This window comes from Carassius gibelio, chromosome A18, assembly GCF_023724105.1.
Source record: "Carassius gibelio isolate Cgi1373 ecotype wild population from Czech Republic chromosome A18, carGib1.2-hapl.c, whole genome shotgun sequence".
In the NCBI taxonomy this organism is placed as follows: Eukaryota; Metazoa; Chordata; class Actinopteri; order Cypriniformes; family Cyprinidae; genus Carassius; species Carassius gibelio.
Genome location: NC_068388.1, coordinates 10,647,777 through 10,673,752, shown reverse-complemented (window position 1 = coordinate 10,673,752; position 25,976 = coordinate 10,647,777). Strand labels below are relative to the sequence as shown.

Below are 25,976 nucleotides of genomic sequence, written 5' to 3'. Positions count from 1 at the left end.
TATGAATTAGTGATCTGTAAAATAAGATTAGCTTAAAATTTGTATTCAAGTTAGGTGAATCTCCCCGGAACCGAAGAAATCCTGCCAGCAGAGGCGGCGGAATGAAATTGCAGGGAACGCTCAACGGAAGTTGACGGACGGTTGCAAGCGTTTATGAGAGACAGACACAAAATTAAACTATTGAGAATTTGAGAGTTTGCAGTGATTTAATTCCCCCTTCCCTATTTTATGGATACCAGTTCCAACATGGACATAGAAGGCGCGACCCAGCACCTTCGGGACATCTTAAAACTGGATCGTCCCGGTAATTCGGCCGGTAAGTTCCCGGGAAAGGGAGCAGCTAGGCCGCGGAGCGATGATGCTGCGCAGCGCCTGATTTCAGTGGCAGCCGCCTGACCGTAGTCGTTAAAAAACGCGGGACAGCGCTAACTACAATTTATAAGTGACAAACATTATTTTTTGTGCATTAATTTGATTGAATAAAAGGTGTGACAATGTAGCATGTTAGGGCTAAACTCCTGCTGGCGCAGCATCAGCTTTGCTCAGACAGAAATAGTATTAATTGCGACATGAAAATAAATATTTAAAAGTTTAATGCATTTCATATTGTTCACAATGCAGTGACTTGATAGCCGTGACATTATAGCTTTCTAGTCGAAGAAGTCAATTCAAAAGGACGGTTTCAAAAAAACCTATTCAACTTTTTGTTCGTCGTTAACGTTACAACGATGCATAAACAACGTGTTACAAACTACAATGAATTTATTTGTTACTAAAGAAAATATAAAAAATGATTTACTAATGAGGGGGAAAATGTTAGTCAGCCATAGATGGTGATGCACATCACCAATAATCAGAGAGTGGGCTACTGCAATTGTACAGCTTGATTTATCAGTCCTATACTTCCACAGAGTCATCATTGGTAGAAAGCCAGAGAAAACCATCTTTCAATGGAGAGATGAATGGTGTTCTTGGAGCAGATCTTATGGGAGCAGGACTGATGGAGCCAACTACTCACAACTCAGACAAACTTAATGGACAGGACACGCAGACTATGTATGTTTTGCTTTCATTAACCCTGTATATAAAGTTAAATGCATTATTTAGCAAACCATTAATGTTATAATGTTGTCATTAACTTTTCATGAACTGTAATTTTTTATATACTTGATTTAAATATTTTGCTTTATAATATTTACACTACCATTCAAAGGTTTGGGATCTGTTAAATTTTTAGGATCTCTTAGGATCACCAAGCCTGTGTTTATTGGATTGAAGATACAGTAAAAACCTTAAAATTTGGAACAATTATTACAATTTTAAGATTGTTTTCTATTTTAATATACACAGTCATGGCCAAAAGTTTTGGCAGTGACATACATTTTATGTTTTGCAAAGTTTGCTGCTTAAGCTGTTGTGGCGTTCATTCACAGTGTTTCTAGATTATTGTGTAGCATGATCAGATGCATTTTAAATAATTCCTAAAAGCGACATTGGCCACAAAATGACATTTTCACAAAAACACACATTTCACTGTTTTGTGATCCTGACAGAAAATGATTAGCTAACATTAACCGACTAAACATATCAGTAGCACATATGAAAGTGTGAATAAGTACTAGTCAGGGAATTTCACTCTCATACTAATTAGATTTGTAAGAGCAGACTGATTGCTTGTATTGGAAAGTCATGGCCCAGTGGTTAAAGAGTTTAACTCCTAACCCTAGGGTTGTGGGTTCGAGTCTCGGGCTGGCAATACAACGACTTATGTTCCCTTGAGCAAGGCACCGAACCCCCAACTGCTCCCGGGTGCTGCAGCATAAATGGCTGCCCACTGCTGTGGGTGTGTGTTCACTGCTGTGTGTGTGTGCACTTTGGATGGGTTGAATGCAGAGCATGAATTCTGAGTGTGGGTCACCATACTTGGCTGAATACTTTGGAAAAAGTCCTTCAGTCAGCTACGGAATCGTGTCTCCAGCAGTGCATAGCTCTCTGAGCGCATCTGCATGCACAGTGAGGCCACGACTTTTGGACCACGGCCTGGTGTCAAGAAATGCAGCAAAGAAGCCATTTCTCTCCAAGAAAAAACATCAAAGACATACTGAAATTCTGCAGGAAGTATAAGGATTGGACAGCAGAAGACTGGTGCAAAGTTATTTTCTCTGATGACTGTTTGGGACATCTGAAAAATCGATTGTTTGGAGAAGAAACGGTGAACGCTACCATGAGTCCTTAGACGTGCCAAAAGTGAGAGATCCTGAGAGCATCCATGCGTGGGGTTGCTTTTCAACCAAGAGAGTGGGCTCTCTCATAATTCTGCCCGAAAACACTGCAATGAATAAAGAATGGTATCGAGACGTCCTGAAAGGGTGACTTCTTCCTACAATTCAAATAATGCAAGAATGGATGGCCATCAGTCAGGATTTGGCCCAGAAGCTAATATACAGCAGACCAGAGTGAACTGCAGAGGTTATGAAGAACAAGGGTCAACCCTGTAAACATTGACTCATTTTTTTTTCCCAATAAAAGCCTTTAAAACTTATGATATGCTTATGATTGTTTTACTGATTGATTCAGTATACACAGAAACATGTGGAAGATAATCTACATATACTGAAGCAGCAAACTTTGCAAAACACAAAATTTATGTCACTGCCAAAACCTTTGGCAATGACTGTATTCTAACATTTATTTCTGTGATGATCCTTCAGAAATCATTCTGTAATGCTGATTTGGTGCACAAGAAACATTTCTTATTAATAGGTATATGTTTAAATAAAATTAGACCTCTTTATTGTCAGTTAATGAATGTGTTTTTTTTTTTGTACCAGCTGTCTTTCAGGAGACGATGGGTCCACCTGTGTCCCCATCAGAGCAAACAATGTGGAAATTGTGTCCAGTCGTGACTCTAGTATTGACAGTAAGGCTCGAGGCAGCAACAAGGTGTGTAAATGAATGAACTAGGGCCAAAGTGTTCATTATTAACAGTTCAGGCTTTCACTGTCATGGAAAACCTAGAAAAATAATGGAATTTTCATTTTGTATTTCAAGGTCTGGAAAAGTAACTTGAAATTAAATCATAAAAACCATGGAAAATGCTAGTCTCTATGTATCTCTATATAATGATTTTTTAAAACGAACTATTGGGAAAATGATTGGTATAGGTCAAAATGAGTGGAAACTCTGGAATTAGTTTTTATTCTCTAAAATAAATCTTTTACTCATGACTTTTTTTCTTACAGGTTAAAATTCAGCCAGTGGCCAAATATGACTGGGAGCACAAATACTACTATGGCAATTTAATAGCTGTGTCCAACTCTTACTTGGCTTATGCCATCAGAGGTCAGTTTGCCAGTGGCGCTGTCCATGACTCATTAAGCTCAGTCCATTGAATAAAATGTTGATTGGATTCAGCTGAATAGTTCGTAATTGTTTTTCACTCACAGGCGCAAACAATCATTCTATGATCCGAGTGCTGCGGCTGGGATCAACGGAGCGTTCGCTGCTGAAGGGCTTCACAGGTGCAGTCACAGACCTTGCTTTCGCCCACTTGGACTCCACCCTGTTGGGCTGCGTGGATGAGGCTGGAAACTTGTTCATTTGGCAGCTCACAAGCCACAACAGCAAAATACAGTATCCCCTGTAGATCGGACACAAATAATGCTAAAGATTTTTCACATTTCGTTACTAAATAATCAGGAGCAGAAGGATAATTAGACTACTAATTCAGTCTTTTTTTGTTTTTTAAATGCCAAATTGTAATTTTTTGATAAAAAATGTCTATACTTAAAGTCTTGATCTACATGTATAATGCCAATGAGCAGGTGAACTGTGATATTTCTCCTTAACACTAATGTTTCTTAGAGATGAAGTGTTTGTTCACATCCGAAGGCCTGAGGACACTCCACTAAATTCCAACCGCAGACTCATCTGGTGTCCCTTCATCCCGGAGGACAATGATGAGAGCCCAGAGGATGCGTGTCAGACATTGGCACTCCTTCATGAAGACAGAGTGTGTTTTCTCTGGAGTCTGACAGTTTTATCACTTTCTTTCCAAAATGTCCTCATATTATTAGATTTCAAATGTTTTTAACACTATTACTCCCCTAACGGGATTTTTCTTCTTGTACTTGAAGGCTGAGGTTTGGGACCTTGACATCCTCCGATCCAATAACAGCTCGTGGCCTGTGGATGCCACTGACCTGAAAGAGGGTTTCATTACCATTAGAGGACACACGGCAGTAAGTCCTGCTGTCTTAGATTAATGCTGTGTCTGCAGTGTTATATTAACTGATTAAGAAATTAGATTTAATGTAATTACAGTAGCACATAAGTGAGTTATTTCTATTTCTGCAGCGCATTAGTGAGGGAGCACTGTCCCCTGATGGCACTGTCTTGGCCACAGCCAGTCATGATGGATATGTAAAGTTTTGGCAAATCTACATTGAAGGACAGGACCAGCCCAGGTACATGTATGAGACATTATGAAATTGAACACACTCATATGTTGAAAATTTGAGATCAGTAAGGTTTTATTTTTAAAAGAAAGAAATTAATCTTTTTTTTTTTTGTTCAGCAAGGATGCATTCTTTTGATCAAAAGTGACATTAAAGGCATTTGTAATGTTGCAGATAATCTCTTCTGAACTTTCTGTTCGTAAAAGAATCTGTAAAATGTATAATTTGTTCCACAAAAATATCAAGAAGCACAACATTTTCAACATTGATAATATAATCAGAAGAAATTCTGATAATAATAGATCTGAAATGTTTTTGAGAACCAAGTTAACATATTGAAATGATTTCTGAAGGATCAGGTGATGTCTGGAGTAATGGCTGCTAAAAAAAAATCATGCTTGCCATCACAGGAATCAATTGCTCATTTAAATGATCATTTCATTAACATATTTCACTGTTACTGTTTTTATTACTGTTTTCATGAAGTAAATGCAGCTATGATGAGCATAAGAGACTGATTTCAAAAACACAAAATCTTACCAACGAACCAACCAAACGGTAGTGTATAAATATTAACACATCAGTGGCATGTAGCTTTCAATTTATTTATTTTTTTAAGTAGTTTAAACATTTATTGTTTTAGTTGTCAAGGAAAAAATGTGGTGTTGTGGTATTTAATGTCTTTCATATATAATCAATAATCAGTTATACTGTTAATCATTATTAGCAATATTACAGTAATAGTTTGATCCTTTTTTTCATTATTTATTATACTAAAGCTGACCTATAATTAAATTGATAACCTTGTGAAAAATGTAAGTAATCTTGTTACTTTTGCAGATGCCTGCATGAATGGCAGCCACAAAACGGACGGCCTCTTTCCTGCCTGCTCTTTTGTGACAACCACAAGAAGCAAGACCCAGAGTTAGTATGAAGTTTCTGTAGTCTTCAGTAGGGCTGTCACTTTTAGTTCGAAAATCGGTTGCACAATCGATCGGACCAACCAAAAAAAGTTTCCAAAATGAAAATAGGGAATCGATTTTAACCAAATATGTACACTATTAATTTTTAAATAATTAAATAATTAATGATTGAGATTTAAAAAAACTCACAAACTCACAAACAAGCAGAAAAAGAAAATAAAGAATTCCAAAAGTGCAGCAATTTAACGCGCCTATTAGACCGAGTGACGTCGAAATTGAACTCTTATGCTGCGTTCACACCAAACGCCAATAGAGCATCTGGCGCAAATTATTTCAATGTTAAGTCAATTTAAAGATGCGTTTACGCGCGTCTCGAGGTCTCGCGGCACGGTAGAGGCGAATTCGCCTCATTCACACATCTAGTTACAGGAGATTCTGAGTTATGAAAAGCTGACAGCGACCGGCTTTTGTGTTGGAAAATTGGCAGTAACCCCCACCTTGCGCAGCTGTTCCTGAGTGTCCCTGGGACATCAGTGTGGTCGGAGCGCGTCTTCTCAACAGCTGGACATATAGTGAATAAAAAAATCTCTGCTCTGGAGCTTGAAAATGTTGATCAACTTGTTTTCCTGTCTAATAAATTTGTAATGGATTGCCTTTTTTTCGCATTTTATAATCCCTGCCTAGTGCCGCCTAGCCTAAGTGTTACGTTCAATAAAAAAAACACACATGTCCTGTTCTCAAGTCCATTTAAAGGTCCCATTTTTCGTGCTTTTTTTGAAGCTTTGATTGTGTTTACAGTGTGCAATATAACATGTTCATTTTTCGCGTGTAAAAAAAAAAACCACAGTATTTTTCACACAGTTCACCTATCTGTATACCGCTGTTTTCACTGTCATAAAAACGGGCTGATGACTTCCTTGTTCTATAAAGTCCCTCCTTCAGAAATACGTAACGAGTTCTGATTGGGCCAGCGGTTCCTGTGTTGTGATTCGACAGCAGCTTAGCGTGTGCTGCCCTCCTGGAAATGCGATTGGGCTAGTTTTGGACTAGTTTTGTAAAGCAAGTGGGCAGGATTTGTTTTGAAAACCTGGCAATCTTGATCTGAACTACAGACAGTAAAAGAACGCACGTGCTGGAGATGTACTTATAATCAGCATTTTTACTGATGAGATGCACATGAAAATCACATTCGATTTTTTTTTTGCACAGCCGTACCATCTAGTTAACAAAGCTAAACCACTTTGCCCTTTGTGTAATAAGTTACAGAAACTGTTAAACGCACCAACTTAAATAATCAAAGACACTTAGGGCTGGATGATCAATCGAAAAGTAATAGAAACCGAAATTCAGAACCTCTAACCGACTTAATTTTCCCATGTCGGTTATTTCGTTTTTTAAATCCTGTTAATACTTCCCTCTAAAAACATACTACCGCGTGTGTAAGCCACATGACTCTGCTCTCCAGTCAGTGGCATAAAAGCAAAACACAGAGGTGAACGCCGGTTCAACACATACTGATGCCGCACGAGCAGTGAGCCTTGCGTCTAAACTTTGTCAGTTGTATTTTGTTATATGGTTTGGACATTCAAGCGATTAGACGATCGGATGTGTATTATTATATGGAGCTACAATGTTCGCGCAGCTGCATTGTGGCACAAACACTCATATAAACAGTAGCTATGAAGATTGCACGCACAGAGGAACGCAAAAACTAGTTGTCAGCGCTGTCCTGTGATTTATTACTAAAGTAGCTTAGAATCTCAAAACGTATTATAGCATATTTTTCTATTTTTTAAAGGCTATTTACAACCCACAGATTCAAAATAATATAGAGACGGTATGATTAATTCACACACGCATTCACTCGTACTGGTACTGTGCTAATTTATCTTTATCTTACACCAAGCAATAATCTATAAGAAATGTTACGTACATAGATAAAATAACTGCTGATAGCGAGCTATGATGTCAGATCGCGCTTTCAACAGGAAAAAATATCCCCTTTACTAGTCGATCTCAACTGTCTGACTGAGGCCAGTCTAAAAAGACGCTCAGGACAGTTGACAGTTGACAGATGTGGAGAGAGAGCCGTCTCACAGACAGTAACACTGAACTCTCCTTTGCAGAATTGCTGAACACAATTAATCATTGCTTTGTAATTGGCCAACAAAGTATTGACTGTTGTATGAAGTTTTGTTTGATAGAAAGATATGTAATGGATTACAAAGTTATCTGAAATTATCAAGATGAATTTTTTCTGACAGTTTAACTCTGAGTTCTTACCATTTTCTAAACTATAGCAAATAAACTGATAATGTGAGAAATGTTGAAAAACTGTTTTAGTGACGTCGTTACTGTAGGAACTTAGAGGGCTGTAGTTCAAATGGGTCATTCGTTGTAGGTGAATTCCGTTAAATTAAATATCTTGCTTGGCATTGAACTTTGAGCTTAAGAATTTTACAGATATTATTTATACTCTAACAACAACATTACAAACTAACTAAACTAGAACGGGACCTTTTAAAGTTTCATTTTTTTGAACAGTTGTTTGAAATGGATTGAATCATTATTTAAAATAATCTTGGAGATTTTTGAATTGCCTAAATCATAAATGCAGCCGGTTTGAAGCCTGCAGTGATGTTTTTCTTTTGTTATGGCAGCCGTCCCCTCTGTATATATATTGTTTGGAGAATTTTGCACTCCTGTTGCTGTTTGTTATTCTGCATGAAGCGTCATGCCAATAAATAAGAAATATTGCTGAGTCTTTATGTTCCTCCATTATTTGACGTTGAAAAAGGAAACTTTTTTTTTTTTTTAGATATGGAAAATCTATTTTACAATCGATTCAATGAACACTTATGTCTTAAAAATCGAAAATGATTTTTTCACAAAAGTGACAGCCCTAGTCTTCAGTGATCTAAATTCAACATTTGTGTCAGCGTTTTAAGTCATCAGGGAATCTGACTCTGGGCTTTACAGTGAAATTTCGTCTTAGACACATGCTGTACATTAAACTTAACCATTCATTTTCTTCTGAAGAGTTCCTTTTTGGCGCTTCCTGATCACTGGAGCTGATCAGAACCAGGAACTGAAGATGTGGTGCACAGTGTCATGGACGTGCTTACAAACCATCAGGTCTGTTCCTTTCTTAATTGTTCTATATTTCCATTAATATGTTAAATTATTTGGGGGTGTTAAAGTCTGAGCATAAAACTTTCTCCTCTGTGGATAATGTAATGAATTTTAGAAGAACTTTTAATTTGTGTTTCAGGTTCTCTCCAGATCCATTCAACAGCAGTGTGCTACCCAGCCTGAAGGCCAGTTTGGACCTGTCTGCAGAATTTCTCATTCTCAGTGATGTTCAGAGGAAGGTCAGACTCATCATTATTTTATATTTTCTATATGTTTGTGTGTGTGTATACAGTACAGACCAAAAGTTTGGACACACCTTCTCATTCAAAGAGCGTTCTTTATTTTCATGACTATGAAAATTGTAGATTCACACTGAAGGCATCAAAACTATGAATTAACACATGTGGAATTATATATGGAATTATATACATAACAAAAAAGTGTGAAACAACTGAAAATATGTCATAATCTAGGTTCTTCAAAGTAGCCACCTTTTGCTTTGATTACTGCTTTGCACACTCTTGGCATTCTCTTGATGAGCTTCAAGAGGTGGTCACCTGAAATGGCCTTCCAACAGTCTTGAAGGAGTTCCCCGAGAGATGCTTAGCTCTTCTTGGCCCTTTTGCCTTCTGTCTGTGGTCCAGCTCACCCCTAAACCATCTCGATTGGGTTCAGGTCCGGTGACTGTAGAGGCCAGGTCATCTGGCGCAGCACCCCATCACTCTCCTTCTTGGTCAGATACCCCTTGATGCCTTCAGTGTGACTCTACAATTTTCATAGTCATGAAAATAAAGAAAACTCTTTGAATGAGAAGGTGTGTCCAAACTTTTGGTCACTTTAATGTTTTAATAAATGTGATAATCCAAAAGGATTAATAATCAAAATATTTCATAAAACCTAAACAAATGAACAATTTATTCAGGTTTTAACAACAGTAATGCCCTATATTTACATTTTCGTCTTTTTACTAGATTTTTAAAAAATCAAAAATGCTAAATCAACTCTCAGAGCAGCAGAAGTTCAAATGGCGAGATGGCAGACGCTGAAAATTCCATCAGTCATGCTTGAGTGTGTCGTCGATGAAACTGTGCTGCTCTGTCACACAACACTGAGGCATACAGATAAAGTAGAAGTCTTTTTGTGGTTTAATTTTCATAGACACTAGTCCATTGCAAAACAAATTATAGGGCCCTAGTTTTGTTTACTATTAATGTTGCTTATTTCCACAAATGAAATTTAAGTCGCTGTTCCCTGAAAAACTTTCCCGTGGGTTTAGCTCTTAAAATCTTATTCACATGTATTTTTTACAAGAACCAGTGTCATTTGAAATCATTGACATCAAACCTAACAATAAACCTCTTCAAGCAGCATGTGTGAAATCTAATCATTTTGTCGTACCAATAAGGAGGTTTTTGGAATTTCAGAAATGACTTTGGGACACGAGAAAGACAGGAAGTATAAAAGCAAATCAAACGCAGTCCTTTGACCAACTCCAGCATATGTCCTGTTAAATATGATTCTTGAGCTTAGGTCAATGTTGCTTTTAAAACAAGCAAGTGATAACACGGTGGTTATGAGTAACTGATTCTGGGTTGTGTGTTCGATATGTAGGTGTTGTACGTCATGGAGCTGCTACAGGATCAGGAACAAGGCCGTGCCAGCTTCACTGCAGTTTCAGAATTTCTGCTTACACACCCTGTGCTCAGCTTCGGCATACAGGATGTGGCCCGCACCCGACTGCGCCACACTGAGGTCCTTCCACCTGATGAGGAAAGCGAAAGCATGACGACAGGTCAATTTCTTTCCATATTTTCATGGTAGCTGTGTGTATGCTAATGTTTAGAGACTTGCTGTAAGTTGAGATGCGTTCCGTTGATGCTCTCTAATATTTTTCTTTTTAATATCTTCTCACAGAAGGAAACCAGGGACCCTCCGAGTCCAAATCAGGAATCCAGATTAAACTCTACTGCGTGCATACAAAGTAAGTTATTCAGATAAAAATAAAGCTCATGATGAAGACATGAAGTTTGCATTCAGTTCTGTGGTGTTGAAACATTTTCTTATGCCCACAGATCACTACAGGATGTGCAGATCTGGTTCCAGCCCAATCAGGGGGCCTCATCCTCCCTCTTCATGCCTCAGTCTGGGTCCCAGGATGGCTTTGGTTAGTCTGGGAGTGTATAATCTTATCTTGCTATAGCAAAATAAATCTATTTTACCAGAAGTTACAGTCTGAATGAATTGTGCTCAGAAAGAAAATGGTATACTTGATAATTTTAAAATTAAATGCTAAACTGCTTAAATTATATATATAATGCATTTCCTTCCCAGGTTTTTCTGACCCACTGGCTGATCTGAACGTGGAGGCAATGAGCTCTGATAAGGAGTCTGGTGATAGTGGATCACATAATGACCTGAGTAAGATTCTGGCTCTTCCAACTCCAGCTGACTTCATGAGTCCAGCCCCTTCAGCCTTGCCCAAACTCATGACCCCAGATGCCTTCATGACGCCCAGCACCTCCGTAAGCTTTTAATATTACAGATTCATCATTAGATCCCTTCAGTGAGGGTGATTTATTCATCTTTGCTCTCTTGTTTTTTCAGATGCCTGCTTCTCCTGGCAGCAGTGCAAGCAGCCTGACCATAGTCACGGCCATGAGCAGCTCAGATAGCGGTGCAAGGTGGGGGATTTAACTCATGTTTATGCCATAAATGTTCGGTTTCAAAATCCTGAGACTTTCCAGATTTTCAAGAGTGAGCGTTTTGAGACTTTTGGATCCTATTGTGTGACTTACACAGTGTGTGATTACACATACACATCTGGGTGTATTTCATCTTGTGCACTCATAGGCATTGCTCAATTTTCTTTCTTCCAGAGGTGGAGATGATCTGGCTCAGAGCCCTAAAATGTCTGTTGAATGTGGCAACAGCAGCTTGACTCTGAGTGCCAGCGCAGGCAGCCCAAGATCCAACTCTATCCTCATCTCAGGCCTTGGGGAAAATCTTCAGGTACTAATGGACATGTCAAACTAAATATAGTGATAAACTGATGTCCAGTGGCCCTGCCATTGTTTAGTTTTATAAAATGTAAAATGAAATATATATATATACACACACACACACATACTTTATTAGTACTCATTGAATTAAAAGTAGTACACACAAACACTAGTACTTTATTAGTACTCATTAAATCTCCATATTGACTATCCAGCTCATTTTTATCATTTTTTTTTTTCTTTTGGTCATTTTATTTCTCAAATATTTCTGCTCGTTCTAAATCAGATACAGATAATTTTATATGAATGCATTAGTGAGAGCGATTGCGTGCGTGAATTATTTCTACATGGCAGCATCCAATCAGATCAGATTTCATCACTCAATCAAATGACTGATTTAACAATTCTTTTGTTCATTATTGCATACCTCCATTCACTCCTATTTAAAATCCTCATCCGGTTAGGGTTTTTCTCCCCCACTGATGCTCTCCCCATCCCTCCTGCGAGAGGCCTCTCTGCTTTGCGAAGCTTCTCCTTATTCACACAGACTTCCCCTTCCTTATTTCCCATCTCCTCCTCCACAGGTTTCCCCCCCAAACCCTCCTCTCTCCCTGGATCTCCAGGCCATAGAGCCCATGGTTGTCCCCCAGGCCTCTCCAACCAGAGCTCGCTCTCCAGATGTTATCTCCTCTGCTTCTACGGCAATGTCCCAGGACATCCCCGAGATCGCCTCAGAGACCCTGCAGAGGGGGCTGGCCAGTGCCGCTGCTGACTCAAACCCTGTCCTGCATTCTGACAGCATGGCATCAGCCGCATCAGTCCTCCACCTGTTGTCTCCTAGAGCCCGGAGCAGTGCTGAGCACAGTTTGCTGCCTCTCGAATTGGGTGCAGCATCTGTGGATGGAGAACAGAGACTCAATAACACACCTTCACTGCTGGAGACGGCTCTGTCACAGGAGAACGCGGTAGCTGCTGGAGGATCCTGTTCTGACAGCAGTGTGAACCACACCTGGCCCGCAGCACCTGATATCACACGAGAAACTCGCAACAGCCTCAGAGACAATGGTTTGGGAGACTGGTGAATGGCTTTTCTTCTAATACATTACATCATTTTTGTACACAACTGATGAAAAGTTTGGAATAATTGTGATTTTTGTTTTCGAAAGAAGCCTCTTATGCTTGCCAAGGCTGCATTTGTGATCTTATGAAATATTATTGCAATTCAAAATAAGTTTTTATTGTAAAATATTTTAAAATGTAATTCATTTTTATGGTGGCAAAGTGATTATTTCAGTCTTCAGTGGCACACTGGACCTCAGAAATCATTCTGATTTTGGTGCTCAAGAAACATTTCTTATTATAATTTCATATTGAAAACAGTAGTGCTGCTTTATATTTTTTGCAAAAACGGTTAAAATTGTAATAATATTTCACAATATTATTATTAATATTTTTTACTGCTTTTAAGATCAAATATATGCATCCTTATGTGTGTTTGTGATTTTATTTATGTTTAGTTAATATTAACATTTAGTATTGATTTATGTTCTGGGAGTTTTATGATCTGTGTGGTGTGCAAAGATATGATGAATTTTGAGTAAACCGTGATAATATTTGAAGATACAAGGCTAACAGGTTTGATAACTTTGTTTTGACTGTTTCCTTTCAGCTCTAGGGAGGAAATAAAGGACAGACACATTTCTTCTCCCTACCACAGACGCACTTATCACCTGACTCAGAATGACAGTCAAGATGCAAGTGCAGAGCAGAGGTACACTTTACATTCTGGCATATCACTAATGCAGGTGTCTGTGCCACTTCTGTAGCTCAGGTCAAATGACTAATACTTGTTTTTAATAAGAATTTACTCCATTTATGCTGTCCATCTTTGCATTGATTGGCTTGTCCTGCCATGTTATACCCTATTGAGGAAGCTCTAAAATACTGAAATCCCAATTTAAGATGTTTAATGGAATTATTATGTGGTATGTGGCCTAAAAACAGGGTCCAAATTAACATTTGTGCCAATTTAAAATAAAAACTCAAAAAAAAAAAAAAAAATCATGTCTCAACAGGTGTCTGGTAACTTAATTAGAAATTGCAACTTCACATGGTTTGTCCGAATGATAGTCTGATCTTTGCTGACATCACTGATGTGAGCCAGCTGCTGAAGAAAACTGTCAGGACTCGTTATTTGTTTTTTCAAATAGAAATTCAGTGTTCTAAATGAGTTCTGAACTTAAATTGTCATGGTTACTAAACATAAGATGGAATTCTTATTTCTAATACAAATTCTATCATGTTGTGTAAAGACATTGTTCAAATAAAGCTACCAAAACTATAATAAGGTAAACGGAATAAAAGATGACGTGTCCAATAAAATCTATTTAAGGCTGGTAAATTTTCTTAAGGAAAACAGTTACTGCTGTCTACAATTAAAAAAAATACAATTTTGAAATGTATAGTTAGCATCTGGGCCTAATTGTCAATCATATTTAAAACCATTGTTTTTATGGTTGATTGATAGACTTTTAAATAACTTTTTACTTTGACTATTTTTAGCTACATTATTTACATGTGAAGGATAAAAAAATATAAGCAACTTGCACTACTGTTCAAAAGTTTGGGGATGGCATTATTGGTATTATATGGCTCTTATTGTAAGCAAGGCTACATTTATGTGATCAAAATACAGTAAAACATAATATTGTGAGATTATTACCATTTAAAATAATCTATTTTGATAGTTAAAAATCTAATTTATTTCTGTGATGTCAATGCTGAATTTTCAGTAGCCATTACTCCAGTCTTCAGTGTCATGTGCTCCTTCACAAGTCATTCTGAATTGGTGTTCATTTCTTATTATCAATGTTGAAAACAATTGTGCTGCATAATCCACATTATGGAAACAGTGACAGATATTTTTCAGAATTCTATGAAAATAAAATTCAGAAGAACAGCAGACAGTATAAAAATCTCAACATTTACTTTGGATCGTTAGGCTTAATACATCCTTGCTGAATAAGAGTAACTACTTTTAAAAGCAATTGTGTGTATGTATTGAAAACTTGTATACTCCTTCCTCGCATCTGCATATCTGAACATGTCTGAAAAAGTCTGAGCATGACTCAAATACTCAAAGATAATTGTGTAAATATTCAAATTAAGGGCTGTGTCTAGGGCAGAGGTCCCCAACCATCGGGTCGCGACCCACTACTGGGCCGTGAAAGAATTGCTATCGGGTTGTAAGAAAGTTCTGGGAAAATGGTGTATAGATATGACACTGTTATTTATTGTGTGTTAATCATTATTCTTATTCAGTGTTTTCCTTGTATGCGACTGATATGGAGTAGAAATTTGACGATTTCATGTTAAATAAGTAAATTAAAGATCTTTTCTGATCTGTCACATATTAGTTAAACAGATCGCAGTTGATCTGTAATGCGTACAGACAAAACCCTATAATGTTCGGCAACGCACATGATTCGCCGATTAATTTGCCAATTTTCCGTATTTTTCGGACTATAAGTACGTCATGATGAGGAAAAAAAAACATAAGTCACACTGGACTTTGTCGCATTTATTTAGAACCAAGAGAAAACATTACCGTCTACAGCCGCGAGAGGGCGCTCTATGCTGCTTAGTGTAGGCTGCAGGAGCATTGAGCAGTATAGAGCGCCCTCTCGCAGCTGTAGACCGTAATGTTTTCTCTTGGTTCATGTCTCTTAGTTCATTTCTCTTGGTTCATGTCAAATTAATTTTGATAAATAAGTCTCACCTGACTATAAGTCGCAGGACCAGCCAAACTATGAAAAAAAGTGCGACTTATAGTCCGGAAAATACGGTACACGTTCAACCAATTTTAAAGCACAAAATTAAGAAAAAAAAGAGAGCTCAATTCGATACTCGCGCACTGTCCTCACACACAATCAAAGTGCACACAAGCATATAGGGAGGTTTTTTAGACAGCGCGGAAATACCGAGTTGCATATATGTACTCACAAAATTAGTTTGTCAGAAACGCTTCACGGCATTATTTTTCTTTAAAAAAAAAACTCTTGCTTATCTGTAAAAAAATCTGATCTGTGAATAAAATAGAAAAAACAGTTTACAATGTGTTGAACCACTGTAATACTATATAATAGCCTAATACCCCACCCCCCACCCCACCCCCATGTTCAGCCAGTCCACAAGAAAATTTTCCAAACATAACCGGTCCATGGTGTAGAAAAGGTTGGAGACCCCTGGTCTAAGGGGGTTTCAGACACCTGTATTGTCCGTCTTCAATACCTTAATGATAATTGTGCTGATATTTTGTCTTTTTACTTTGATGGACAGTGATCATGATGATGAGGTTGCCAGTCTGGCCTCTTCCTCGGGGAACTGTGGCCCTCGCTCCTCTCACAGACTTCCCGTAAAGGACTGGAAAACATCTCCGCGCAGCTCCCCTAAGCTCAAGAGGAAGAGCAAGAAGGATGAAGGGTGAGTGAACTGGCCTCCTTGCTATGTTAATCTTCCTGATATTAATGTTTATTTTGTTTAGTATGAGATTGAGCGGTGAGCCCCTTCAGCCATATAATCTGATTGTGTGACTGATTAGATCTTCTTTGTTTTTCTCCCTACCCAGAGAGTCCTCACAGCCTCGACAGATTGAGAACCAGGTAAGTCTCTTGATCCCCTGCATGATGATCTGAATGCAATTCTTAGCATTTGTATCGTAAACCCAATGAAAATGCATGAAGGCTTGTTTTCTATCCAGTCACCGTGATTCATAATATAATTAAAACATTAATGCAGTGGAGACGGAAACCAATGAATAACATAACAAGCTCAGTAGTATGAATGTTCTGCTGTGACTGCAGTGACTCTTACAACTGTGTTGACATCACTCAAGCAAACTTTGGAGTCTTCGAGCTTCACAAGTGAGGAATGAATGTGCTGTTGTGTCCTCAGATGAGCACAGAGGTGCAGGATGAGCTTCTACAGATGTTACGGAGCCAGCAAAGGGAGATCGCTGAGCTGAGACAGAACCAGCTGGACCTTCTGCAGAGAGTCACCTGTCACATGGACGCTGTTCAGAGCTCCATCATGGCTCACATTGAGCACGCCATGTTGGCTCAGCAGGAGCAAGAACGTATCCTTCCTCTAGGGGGAGACTTGTAACTAGGAGAAGTAGAGCAAACACAAATTAGCAAGAAAAACTAAACAGTGCATCCATGATGTCACCTTAAGCATTTTTTTGACTGTGTGAGATCAGTTTTGATTATTTTGTTTCTTAATGTTACCCTTTTTTTTGTTTTAAGAGAATTTGAAACCATAGGCTTTCATCAATATCAATCTTTCTGCCAATGCAGCCAAGGCTATATAGACGGAGTCAATTTGATATTTTGATATCATGACAACACTCAACTTAAAAAGGAAAAAACTCAAAGCCCATTAAAACAGGAAAAGACAAGAAAGCTGATGTGAATGTAATTAATTGTGGTTTTAAAATACTGTTTATAGATAACATCACAAACACTTCAACTTGTTCAATTCTTTACACTTTTCCAGTTTTTTTTTTTTGCTTAACAAAATAAATATCTTAATAGAAAAATAAAGTTATATCGAACATTTATCAAACTCGTTGTTGTTCTATCGATCATTTTATCACCCAGCCCTAACACTAATGAGTAATCATTTTGGATTGGTCAGGCACATACAATTTTTTGTTAACTTTAACTAACCGGGGACACAGAGAGAAGAATGGAGCGGATTCTGGCTGAAGGACAAAGCCGAAACCAACAGCTCCAGGACCAGCTGGTTCAGCAGCTTGTCCAGACACTGAACAACAGTCTCTGCAATCGGCTAGACAAAGTTTTGCGTGAAGAAATGAAGAAGACCGTCCCACAGAGTGAGTGCTGATGTTCTGAACACAAGAGCTCAACTGTACTTTTTTCTTGTAGCATTCAATACAACAAGGAACATTCTGCTCTTGTTTTGTGACTTTGAAAGACTTCTATTGATTTATATGGAGCTTTAGGTGACATTTTGTTTTGTTATGCAGCAATATCGAAGAGTCTAGAACCTGTGACCAGCCAGTTGAACAGCACCATTGCTGCCAAGTTAACCGCAGTAGAAGGAACACTGAAGGAAAATGTCACCAAAGTTGTTAAATCCAAGGTCAGTGGCTTAAAGTTTAAGAATTTACACTTTATGATGTTATGATATTATTATTATTTTTTTTTTTACAAAGGCTGAGTTAAAAACATTTCTGGCTGGAAAGAATGTTTCTCTGAGCAGTTCAAATGTAATGCAACAACTTCTATGCACAAATGTAGCACTTTATAATTGGTGGTGGAACACAGAACAGGCACAAACTGGGGATTACTCATAACTCTTCTAATTTTGTCCTATTCTTTAATTCCCAGAACACTACGGATGCTATCGGCCGTGCTGCAGCTGAGGCCATGCAGGGTCCCATCCAGTCAGCCTACAAAGAGACCTTCCAGGGCATTGTGCTGCCCGTGTTTGAGAGAGGCTGCCAGTCCATGTTTCAGCAAATCAATGACAGCTTCAAACAGGGAACACACGAGTGTAAGAATGATCCCATCTGACTTTGTTTTGCTTGTTTATGGTAATGAAAAAATAAGTGGAGCATATGAATGAATCTAGCAGATTGTTGAATGCTCTAAAGCCTGTTTGCACATCATGCATCTGTAATGCAGGCTAATTAATAACTCTTTTGCTTTAAGCAGTGTTGTAATATGTTGCTGTAACTAAATATCTAATGACTTCACATTCTTCCGCAGACATCCAACAGCTGGAGACACACATTAAGAACAGGAAACAGCAGGACCAGGATGCACGGGATCCCGTGATTGGTCAGCTGCAACAGATGATGGACACGCTCCAGAGTTCTCAAGACCAGCTGGCCACCACTGTGACGGCCAGCGTGTGCTCTGATGTCCAGCGTCAGCTCCACATGATCGTGGGAAAGTAAGGCCAGCACAAAGCTCATCCATTATTTGTCAGAAATCAATATAAGGAAAGGAGTAATGCATAAATCGTTTGTTCTTTCTCTTCTTGTATGTCTTCCCTTATGGAAAACTTCATTTCATGAATAGAAGAAGCGATTGATTTAAGAGTTCATGCAGAGAAAGCATTTTTTGGAGCTCTGCATTGAGTACTTTGCAAATTGATTGGCAGGTGTGGCACCCAGCCTAATCCTGGGTTTAATTTCTATCAATAAAGCTGGTTTGTTTCCCTCCCACACAATTGCAATATAGAGTATCTAGTATTAAATGCAGGATTAAATCACTGTGCCATTTGAAACCAAAATGGAGCAAAGTTTTTTTTTTTTTTTCACATTGAGATTTACATTACAGTGCGGTAGTTCCAGTTCATTCAAAATTTAGTCTAAACCAATACAATGTTCTTTGTCAATGGAATCTTCGTTGATAAATTACAAACAAATTTGTTTTTTTGTTTTTTTTCAGGAAGTATCCTGTCTTATAATAAAATTTGTGTAGACTAAAGGTGTCTGTCCTTTCTGCAGTCTGCAGGACTCAATCCTGACGCAGGTACAGCGCATAGTGAAGGGAGAGGTGAGTCTGGCCATGAAGGAGCAGCAGGCAGCTGTCACCTCCAGCATCATGCAGGCCATGCGCTCGGCCGCAGGAACACCTGTACCCTCTGCACATCTGGACTACCAGGCCCAGCAGGCCAGCATACTGCAGTTACTACAGCAGGGCCAGCTCAATGAGGCCTTCCAACAGGTGCTACACACATACATATGTGTCATATTTCTCAAGTCAGCCTGTATCATGCTTTTGTGATCATGTTTTTAGGTCTTGAAATGGTTAATAGGGGAGCTTTGATTAGATAAACTTCTGTCAATATGTCTTTTAACACAATTTTACATGTGTTAAGCCACATTATTTAATCATTCAAATGTATATAAATGTAGGGGTGTAATGGTGCACAGATGTGACGGTTCAGTACACACTTCGCTTTGGGGTTAACTGTTCGATACAATTTTGGTACAACAGGAGAAATAAATTAATAAAAAAATCTACTATGCTTGGAATTTTTTCATTTATGTGGAACAGACAGTAGTACAAATAAAACAGTGAGACACGTAACGTAGTCTATATATGCTGAGTTTCAATTAATTTTTGTGATGCGCTTAATTTGTTCACAGAAAGGAAACTCAAATAGCAGAAAGTGCCATCCTTTGTTTTCTTTATTTTACAAAAGCACAATGTTTTGTTTTCATTGTGAGTGTACACAAATAAAAGCAGACCTTTTATACAGTGATGCATTATTATGACAATAAGTGTTTAAAGTTGAAGCTGCTGGTATAAGGAAATGGTTGAAGTGATCGCGCCAGTGTGCACGCACTCAAAACACATCAGTTCCAGTATTGCTAACTTGATAGCGCAGTTGGTACTTTATCAAAATAAAATACAGTGAACCAAACATCAGCACACCCGCCTTTGTGTCACCGTTGGAATGCGACTGAATTAAAAACCTATAATTTACTTAAGTAATAGTTTAGCATTCAGATGCGTTACGTCGCAAATATAGAATATTTGGATTTGTGCCGAATGAGAGAGGTAGGATACATGAGCACATAGCTACATTTCGCGGCGGGCGGTTATCAAAAAGCGTTGCATTGCTGCAGGCATCCCCTTCTGGATTAGGGGTCAAACTGTTTTATTGCCAGTGGTGATATGACATGAGATGTGACCTTTTGTGTCCTTTTACTATCGTCTGTCTATTTGAGACCTGTTTTTTTCACAGACTGCTCTCTGTGCTTTTTCTTGCAGGCTTTATCCGCAGCAGACTTGAATCTGGTGCTGTATGTGTGCGAGACCATTGACTCCCAGCAAGTATTTGGCCAGCAGCCCTGTCCACTGCATCAGGCCGTCCTTCTGTCTCTCATCCAGCAGCTCTCCACCAACCTGAGCACACGCACAGAACTCAAGATCAGGTTTGTTCCCTTCAAATCCCTCAGTCACTATAGTCACGTTCTATACTAATTTTTTTTTTTTTTTTTTTTTTTCTCATGTGTCCTTTATATGGAAATTATTCTTTCAGCACCCCTCTCAGTTTAAATGAGTATGCAAGAGCATGCACAGCACCGTGCTATTAATGATTTAACACTTAAGTATTTATTTATAGCCCTCTGTATGTTGTACGTGATCAAGGGCAAAATGCAGTTTCATATCACAGGATATTAATGCTTTAAGACTCAAGACATCGTCCCTTTCTCCTCTTTAATTCCTCTTTGGATGACCTTGTGGTGAATGGGACATCCGCTTCTGTGGCAGTGCTGCATTGGGCTGCAGTTATTAAGGTGCTCTACAGTCAGGGCTGCATTAGAGTTCTCTGCTGTGGGGAAAGGGACCAACTCCCGTGAATCACAGAGTAATGCTCTGCCTGTGTGCTGCCAAGTCCCTTTACTGCTATAAACTGCTCTGTCTGCCAGTCCTATCTCTGAACTGCGCTCTAAAATACTAGCATTTCATTCGCCCATATGTACATAACCATTACCATCTGTAAGCCTGTCCTCTTTCTGCACGGACATAAGGATGTTATTTTATGCTTTATGTTTGATCAATTTTTAGCAGCGGAATTAATATCTGTGATACACTGCCATTAAAAAGTAAAAAAAGAAAAAGGTAAAAAAGCTTCGCCATCACAGGAATAAAGTAGGGTTAGGGTTAGGTGAGGTGAAGTGAAAAGTGAAGGTTTTGCTTGGGAATATTAATTAACATTGTGGTCAAACTTATTGATTAAAATAAACGTGTTGTATGGTGCCTGATTAATAAACATTCATGAACTTTCATTCAGACATTTCAGACGCTCCCATTAGATTACCAAAGAATGCTGTTATGACCCATATTAATATTCACACTAAAGCTGCGGTAGGGAACTTTTGACGCTCTAGCGGTTAATAAACAGAACTGCTTGCGTCTTGTGGAAGAACATCGTAGCCGGATCTACTTCTCTCTGTTTATGTCTATGAAGAATCACAAAGGTACTGGGTTACTCCGCCGCTGTACCCCCGAAGCAATCTAAAATAGTCCCAATATAAACACTTATTATAGGTGCACCCTAGTGATTCAGGACAAGCTAAAAACACTGTTTGGAAAATGGATTCATGGTGTACTCGCTTATTATATACATTTTTCTGCATTTTGAACACAAACAAAGTTACGCAGCTCTGATTGGTTGATTTTTTTCCGGGAGCGGTCCGTAACTGCAAAACATCACCTTTTATCTTCTCAAATAAAGGTTAGCAGAATACAAGATGTGAACATTGATTTCTGTGTTCCGGGAATGTAACCTCTCTCTGGGCCAGTAGATTATAGTTGAGATAACAGCACTGTGGGCTTAAATATATTGGAACAAGACCTACACATGTGAAAATAGAGCAAATTGCTATGAGGCTTGAAGGCTTAGCCATCTGGACAGGACTATACTGCAAAGTCCTGTGTATATTAAGGTCATTGTATTACTTTTTTTTTCTTCTTCTTCTTAATCGGAAGCTTTAACTTAATGATCGCTTGTAAGGTAATTAAGATGACATCTGTGCAACATGAAGCTCAAGTCTCTGGTGGTATCATACACCAGTCTGTTAATTTTAAAAGGCAGATGGAGAGAATTCCCAGATAGTTTTTCAGACAGGTGGCATTTCATAATCCCTGATGGACTTGGAGAGAAAACCAAAAAAAGCTTTAGCCCAGAATAGCTTGAAGATATAACAGTCATGTTCTATTAGCACAGCTGTCAAAAAAAACAGCAGATTTGTGTTTGACGACTGGAATGAATGATTTGTGCTGGCCGCATACACTACCATTCTTTTCTTTTTTATATATATTTAATGTTTTCATTAACCAAAAATTTAAAAGACATTTACAATTTTATATTACAATATTACAATACTACAAATAGAAACACTTTTATCAAAACATCCTGAATAAATTGATCACAGATTCCCTAAATCTATTAATCAATACAGCTATTTTCAACATCAGTTAGCACCTTGTCTTTTAAAATGAGCATATTAGAACGATTTCTGAAGGATCATGTGACACTGAAGTAATGACTGCTGCAAATTCAACTTTGAAAGCCTCGGACCTCTTGCACTTTTTGAATTTAATATTAATACATTGTTAGAGGTCTGGCCCAGTGCAAAGTGCTTCTAATATTAATGAGAATTGTCTTCAAGGCAAACTGGTGATCGTAACAGGAGAGATTAAAGGAACTTAGCCTTCCTGCAAAAACACTTTGATAAAATAAATGATGTAAATTGTGCCTCCAGTTAGTCCGACGTGAGAGAAAACATTTGCTCCTTCATAACGCAGATGATTTCATGAAGGATATGATGACGTTAGCATATGTTTTACAGTCGTAAGTCAAGAAACTAAATGCCTGGAGAAAGCGTTTTTGTTTTTTTTTGGTTTCCCATTCATATAAAAGGCTCTTGTTCTGAAGTATGCAATTTGAAATCTGTCAATTTTGCTCATGAAGGCTCATGGAAGCTTACCCACAGACCTTTTACTAGTGACATAAAAAGCTGCAGAAAGGAAATAGTTTAAATGTCATGCTTTTTAGATATCTGCAATAATATGAAATGTTTTCCATATATGAAAAATCTGCTTCATCAGAATATACAGAGACTTTATAATGTGTGTCATTGCAGAAAGACCCCCCCCCCCCCCCCAAACCTGACCCCTTTCTATCATTCTTGTGTAGCTATCTTGAAGATGCTGTAATGAACCTGGACCATGGAGATCCAGTCACCAGAGACCACATGTCTGCAGTGCTGACCCAGGTACGACAGAAGCTCTTACACTTCCTGCAGCAGGACGCCCACAGCCCTCTGAGCAAGCGCGCACGGCGCCTCATGATGATGCTGCAGGGCCTGGTCAATCACTAGAGCCCCTCCGGATGATGCAGCTGACACCTTCACAACCCCTCAGTCATCGCTCTGCAGTCTCATAGACGACCGTCATGACCTCATACCACCCTGTTGTTCACTTGCTTTATCTGTGCTCTGCAGCTTATTGGCTCTCTCAGAAGCACTATTGGGAGTTGTAGTCCAGGCTTGGACTTAGGATATATTGGCAGTTTTGGACTTCATCTCTCCCTATCGGTCCCTCCTTTCAGATTTTTCTGCATGTAAGAAAATCCTTAGTTTGTATGCAGAACCATCATGAATGCAGAATGGGACATATAGGCGACTTCAGTTATTTTCATTATGCATTCTATGCCAGGAGACCACAACTTTTTTTTTTGCTTTCATTCTTGACACATCAGGAACAAGACTGGAGAGCGTGAGAGAATGAAAACTATAACATGAACACTCCAGATTTCTTCTGAAAGGCTGGTTTCCCTGGCTGCGCTGCTTTTTTCTCTTTTTATTTCTTTGAACGCTGCAGTCATTGAGACATTATCGTCACCTCGTGAATATTAGCCCTGTTGGTTATCGATAAAGGTTGTATATAGGCCACTCATCCTTATCTGACTGAACTGATCTGCTGAAAATAATTTGGCCAAGTAGCTGCTTTTTCATGTGAAGTGGAGCATCATACATGTTCCTGGAGTGATTGTTGATGCTGTCGGGATTTGAAAAGTTCAAACAGTGAAACTTCTGGACAGCTGCAAAAAATGTACCCACACAGTTGATACCATGTTTTTTCAATCAACAGAGACTTGTAAAATATGTAACAGGGCTTATTACATTACCAAGGAATGCTAACAACATAGTTATTTAGAATTTCTTCGAAAGGAACCTTGAGTCTGTAACTTGCAGTACATCTGTAAGTCTTTAGAGGGCAGGCGTTAGTGCATTCTTTCTAATTTTATATGCTGCTGCTGTGAAAATTTTTTTTTTTCTTTTCGGCAGAATTACACTACACTAAATTCAACAAGGCTCTTATTAAAAAACAATTTCACAGGGAAAAAAAAACTTTCCCTGTGAAATTGTTTTTCTGTATTGCATCACCCAAATATTTGAAAGTGTTGGAGGAAGTGGAGGAGAAATGCCTGTTTTCTGCTCTGTTCTGGTTAGTTGATTGTATTTTATTTAGATTGAGAACCCTTTTTTTTTCATTAAGAAGGACTTTTTGGTCTTGGCCTTTGATAAAGGAAGAACAGTAAGAAAGTGCCTTATCACACTGTTGCGTATCAAATATTGGTAATCGGGTCCTCTGACCCAACGTTGGGCGCCACATTGGGGTGTGTGGCTTATATCCAAGCAAATTTTCTTTTTCAGTAAAACACGGAATTGAAGTTAGGAATGGACAGGTTTGTCACCGAAACATTTTTTAAACTGTGATCTGAGTTACATTTTTCAGCCATTTATTCCTCACAAGTTTCATGATAATGCGATGAGGAAGTGCCGGCCCTGCTGACTGTGTTCATGTTAACACATTATTTGTTCCCCTGTCGTCTTTATTTTTTAGAGCTGTGCATATGCTATCCATAGCCATTTGCAGCAGTCAGTGTGGCTTATTAGGAAATGTTTACAGGGTGTAGGCAATGTGTCCTCTTTTGCTTTTTTCTCATAAGTATAAAAAAATAAAGCTCTTTAATGGACATGAGCCTGCTGTGTAATTCAAGGTAAATTTGAGGCGCTAATAAGGATATATTAAACTCGGCATGCTTGCATGCTAATGGTGAGAGCCATGTATTCAAACATAGTTAACCTTTTTACCAATTCAAAACCCCACTTTTGTTCAAGATTTGTCCACCTGGATTATTCCCATTTCATCTTCATTTCTCTTTCTTCTATGGTATAGTGTCCAGCAAAGTTGACCTGTGATTGAATAGATTGTCTTGATTCAGTTTTAAGTTATGTCAGGTTGAAAACGTCCTCTTGTCAGTTTTAAGATTTTGTTGCAGTGCAAGGTGAATTTGTTTTCGATGCTGTTTTAGACCGGTCTGATGGTGTTGGGGATACTATACTAATACACAATGCCTTCAGTTTTTGAGGCTTACAGACCTTTTTCCCGTCAAAAGAGATTTGCATTGCAGGTTGTGAATGACAATTTAATTGTCTGTAATTTTTTTCCATTGTGTTCTGATTTTTGTTCCTTGTGAATGCAATTCTGTTGTATATTTTACACTTATTTCTTTCATCCTAGACGTTTTGGAATAAAAAAAGAAAACCTTGTTCAGTGTTCAGTTAGACTCCATGTGTTTTCTTTTCCATATACCTGGTTAATTGTAATAATCTGTGGCACCTCCTTACACCATTTAATATGGATAAAATGTAAGTATTTATGAAAAGACAAACATGAATAAAATCACAGAGATGAAAATATAAATGCTTGAGAAAAAAATCAATCTACTAAATATAAGATGCATTAAACAAAAAAAAAAGAGGATAATTTCATAAACTGCAGTCAAACATTTTATTTGCATGTAAGTGCCAGTTAGTAATAGTAATTTGTCCTTATGAATTGTTTTTA

The 25,976-nt window shown here is 38.3% G+C and overlaps 2 protein-coding genes across 4 annotated transcripts in view; one reads left to right on the top strand and one right to left on the bottom strand.

Annotated features, from left to right (window-relative positions):
• Nucleotides 1–25,976, bottom strand: part of LOC127934275 (rho family-interacting cell polarization regulator 1) — a 299,157-nt gene that overhangs the window by 151,998 nt on the left and 121,183 nt on the right. The gene's annotated exons all lie outside the window — the stretch shown is intronic.
• On the top strand, nucleotides 91–25,689 carry LOC127934274 (enhancer of mRNA-decapping protein 4). Of its 3 annotated transcripts, none has more exons than XM_052531544.1 (30): nucleotides 91–316; nucleotides 912–1,056; nucleotides 2,832–2,943; nucleotides 3,243–3,342; nucleotides 3,447–3,633; nucleotides 3,865–4,012; nucleotides 4,137–4,241; nucleotides 4,357–4,466; nucleotides 4,953–5,015; nucleotides 5,298–5,381; nucleotides 8,420–8,515; nucleotides 8,652–8,751; nucleotides 10,124–10,304; nucleotides 10,427–10,493; nucleotides 10,585–10,676; nucleotides 10,844–11,034; nucleotides 11,117–11,193; nucleotides 11,389–11,521; nucleotides 12,096–12,589; nucleotides 13,181–13,282; nucleotides 15,850–15,993; nucleotides 16,139–16,172; nucleotides 16,465–16,645; nucleotides 17,249–17,404; nucleotides 17,558–17,673; nucleotides 17,922–18,087; nucleotides 18,303–18,489; nucleotides 19,049–19,268; nucleotides 20,322–20,485; nucleotides 23,257–25,689. In XM_052531544.1, the coding sequence occupies exons 1-30, from the start codon at nucleotides 229–231 to the stop codon at nucleotides 23,438–23,440; spliced, it is 4,227 nt and encodes a 1,408-aa protein (XP_052387504.1). In that variant the 5' UTR covers nucleotides 91–228; the 3' UTR covers nucleotides 23,441–25,689. The 3 variants fall into 3 exon arrangements, with proteins under 3 accessions (XP_052387504.1, XP_052387503.1, XP_052387505.1); XM_052531543.1 differs by having other exon boundaries at nucleotides 4,944–5,015; XM_052531545.1 differs by lacking the exon at nucleotides 4,953–5,015 and having other exon boundaries at nucleotides 92–316.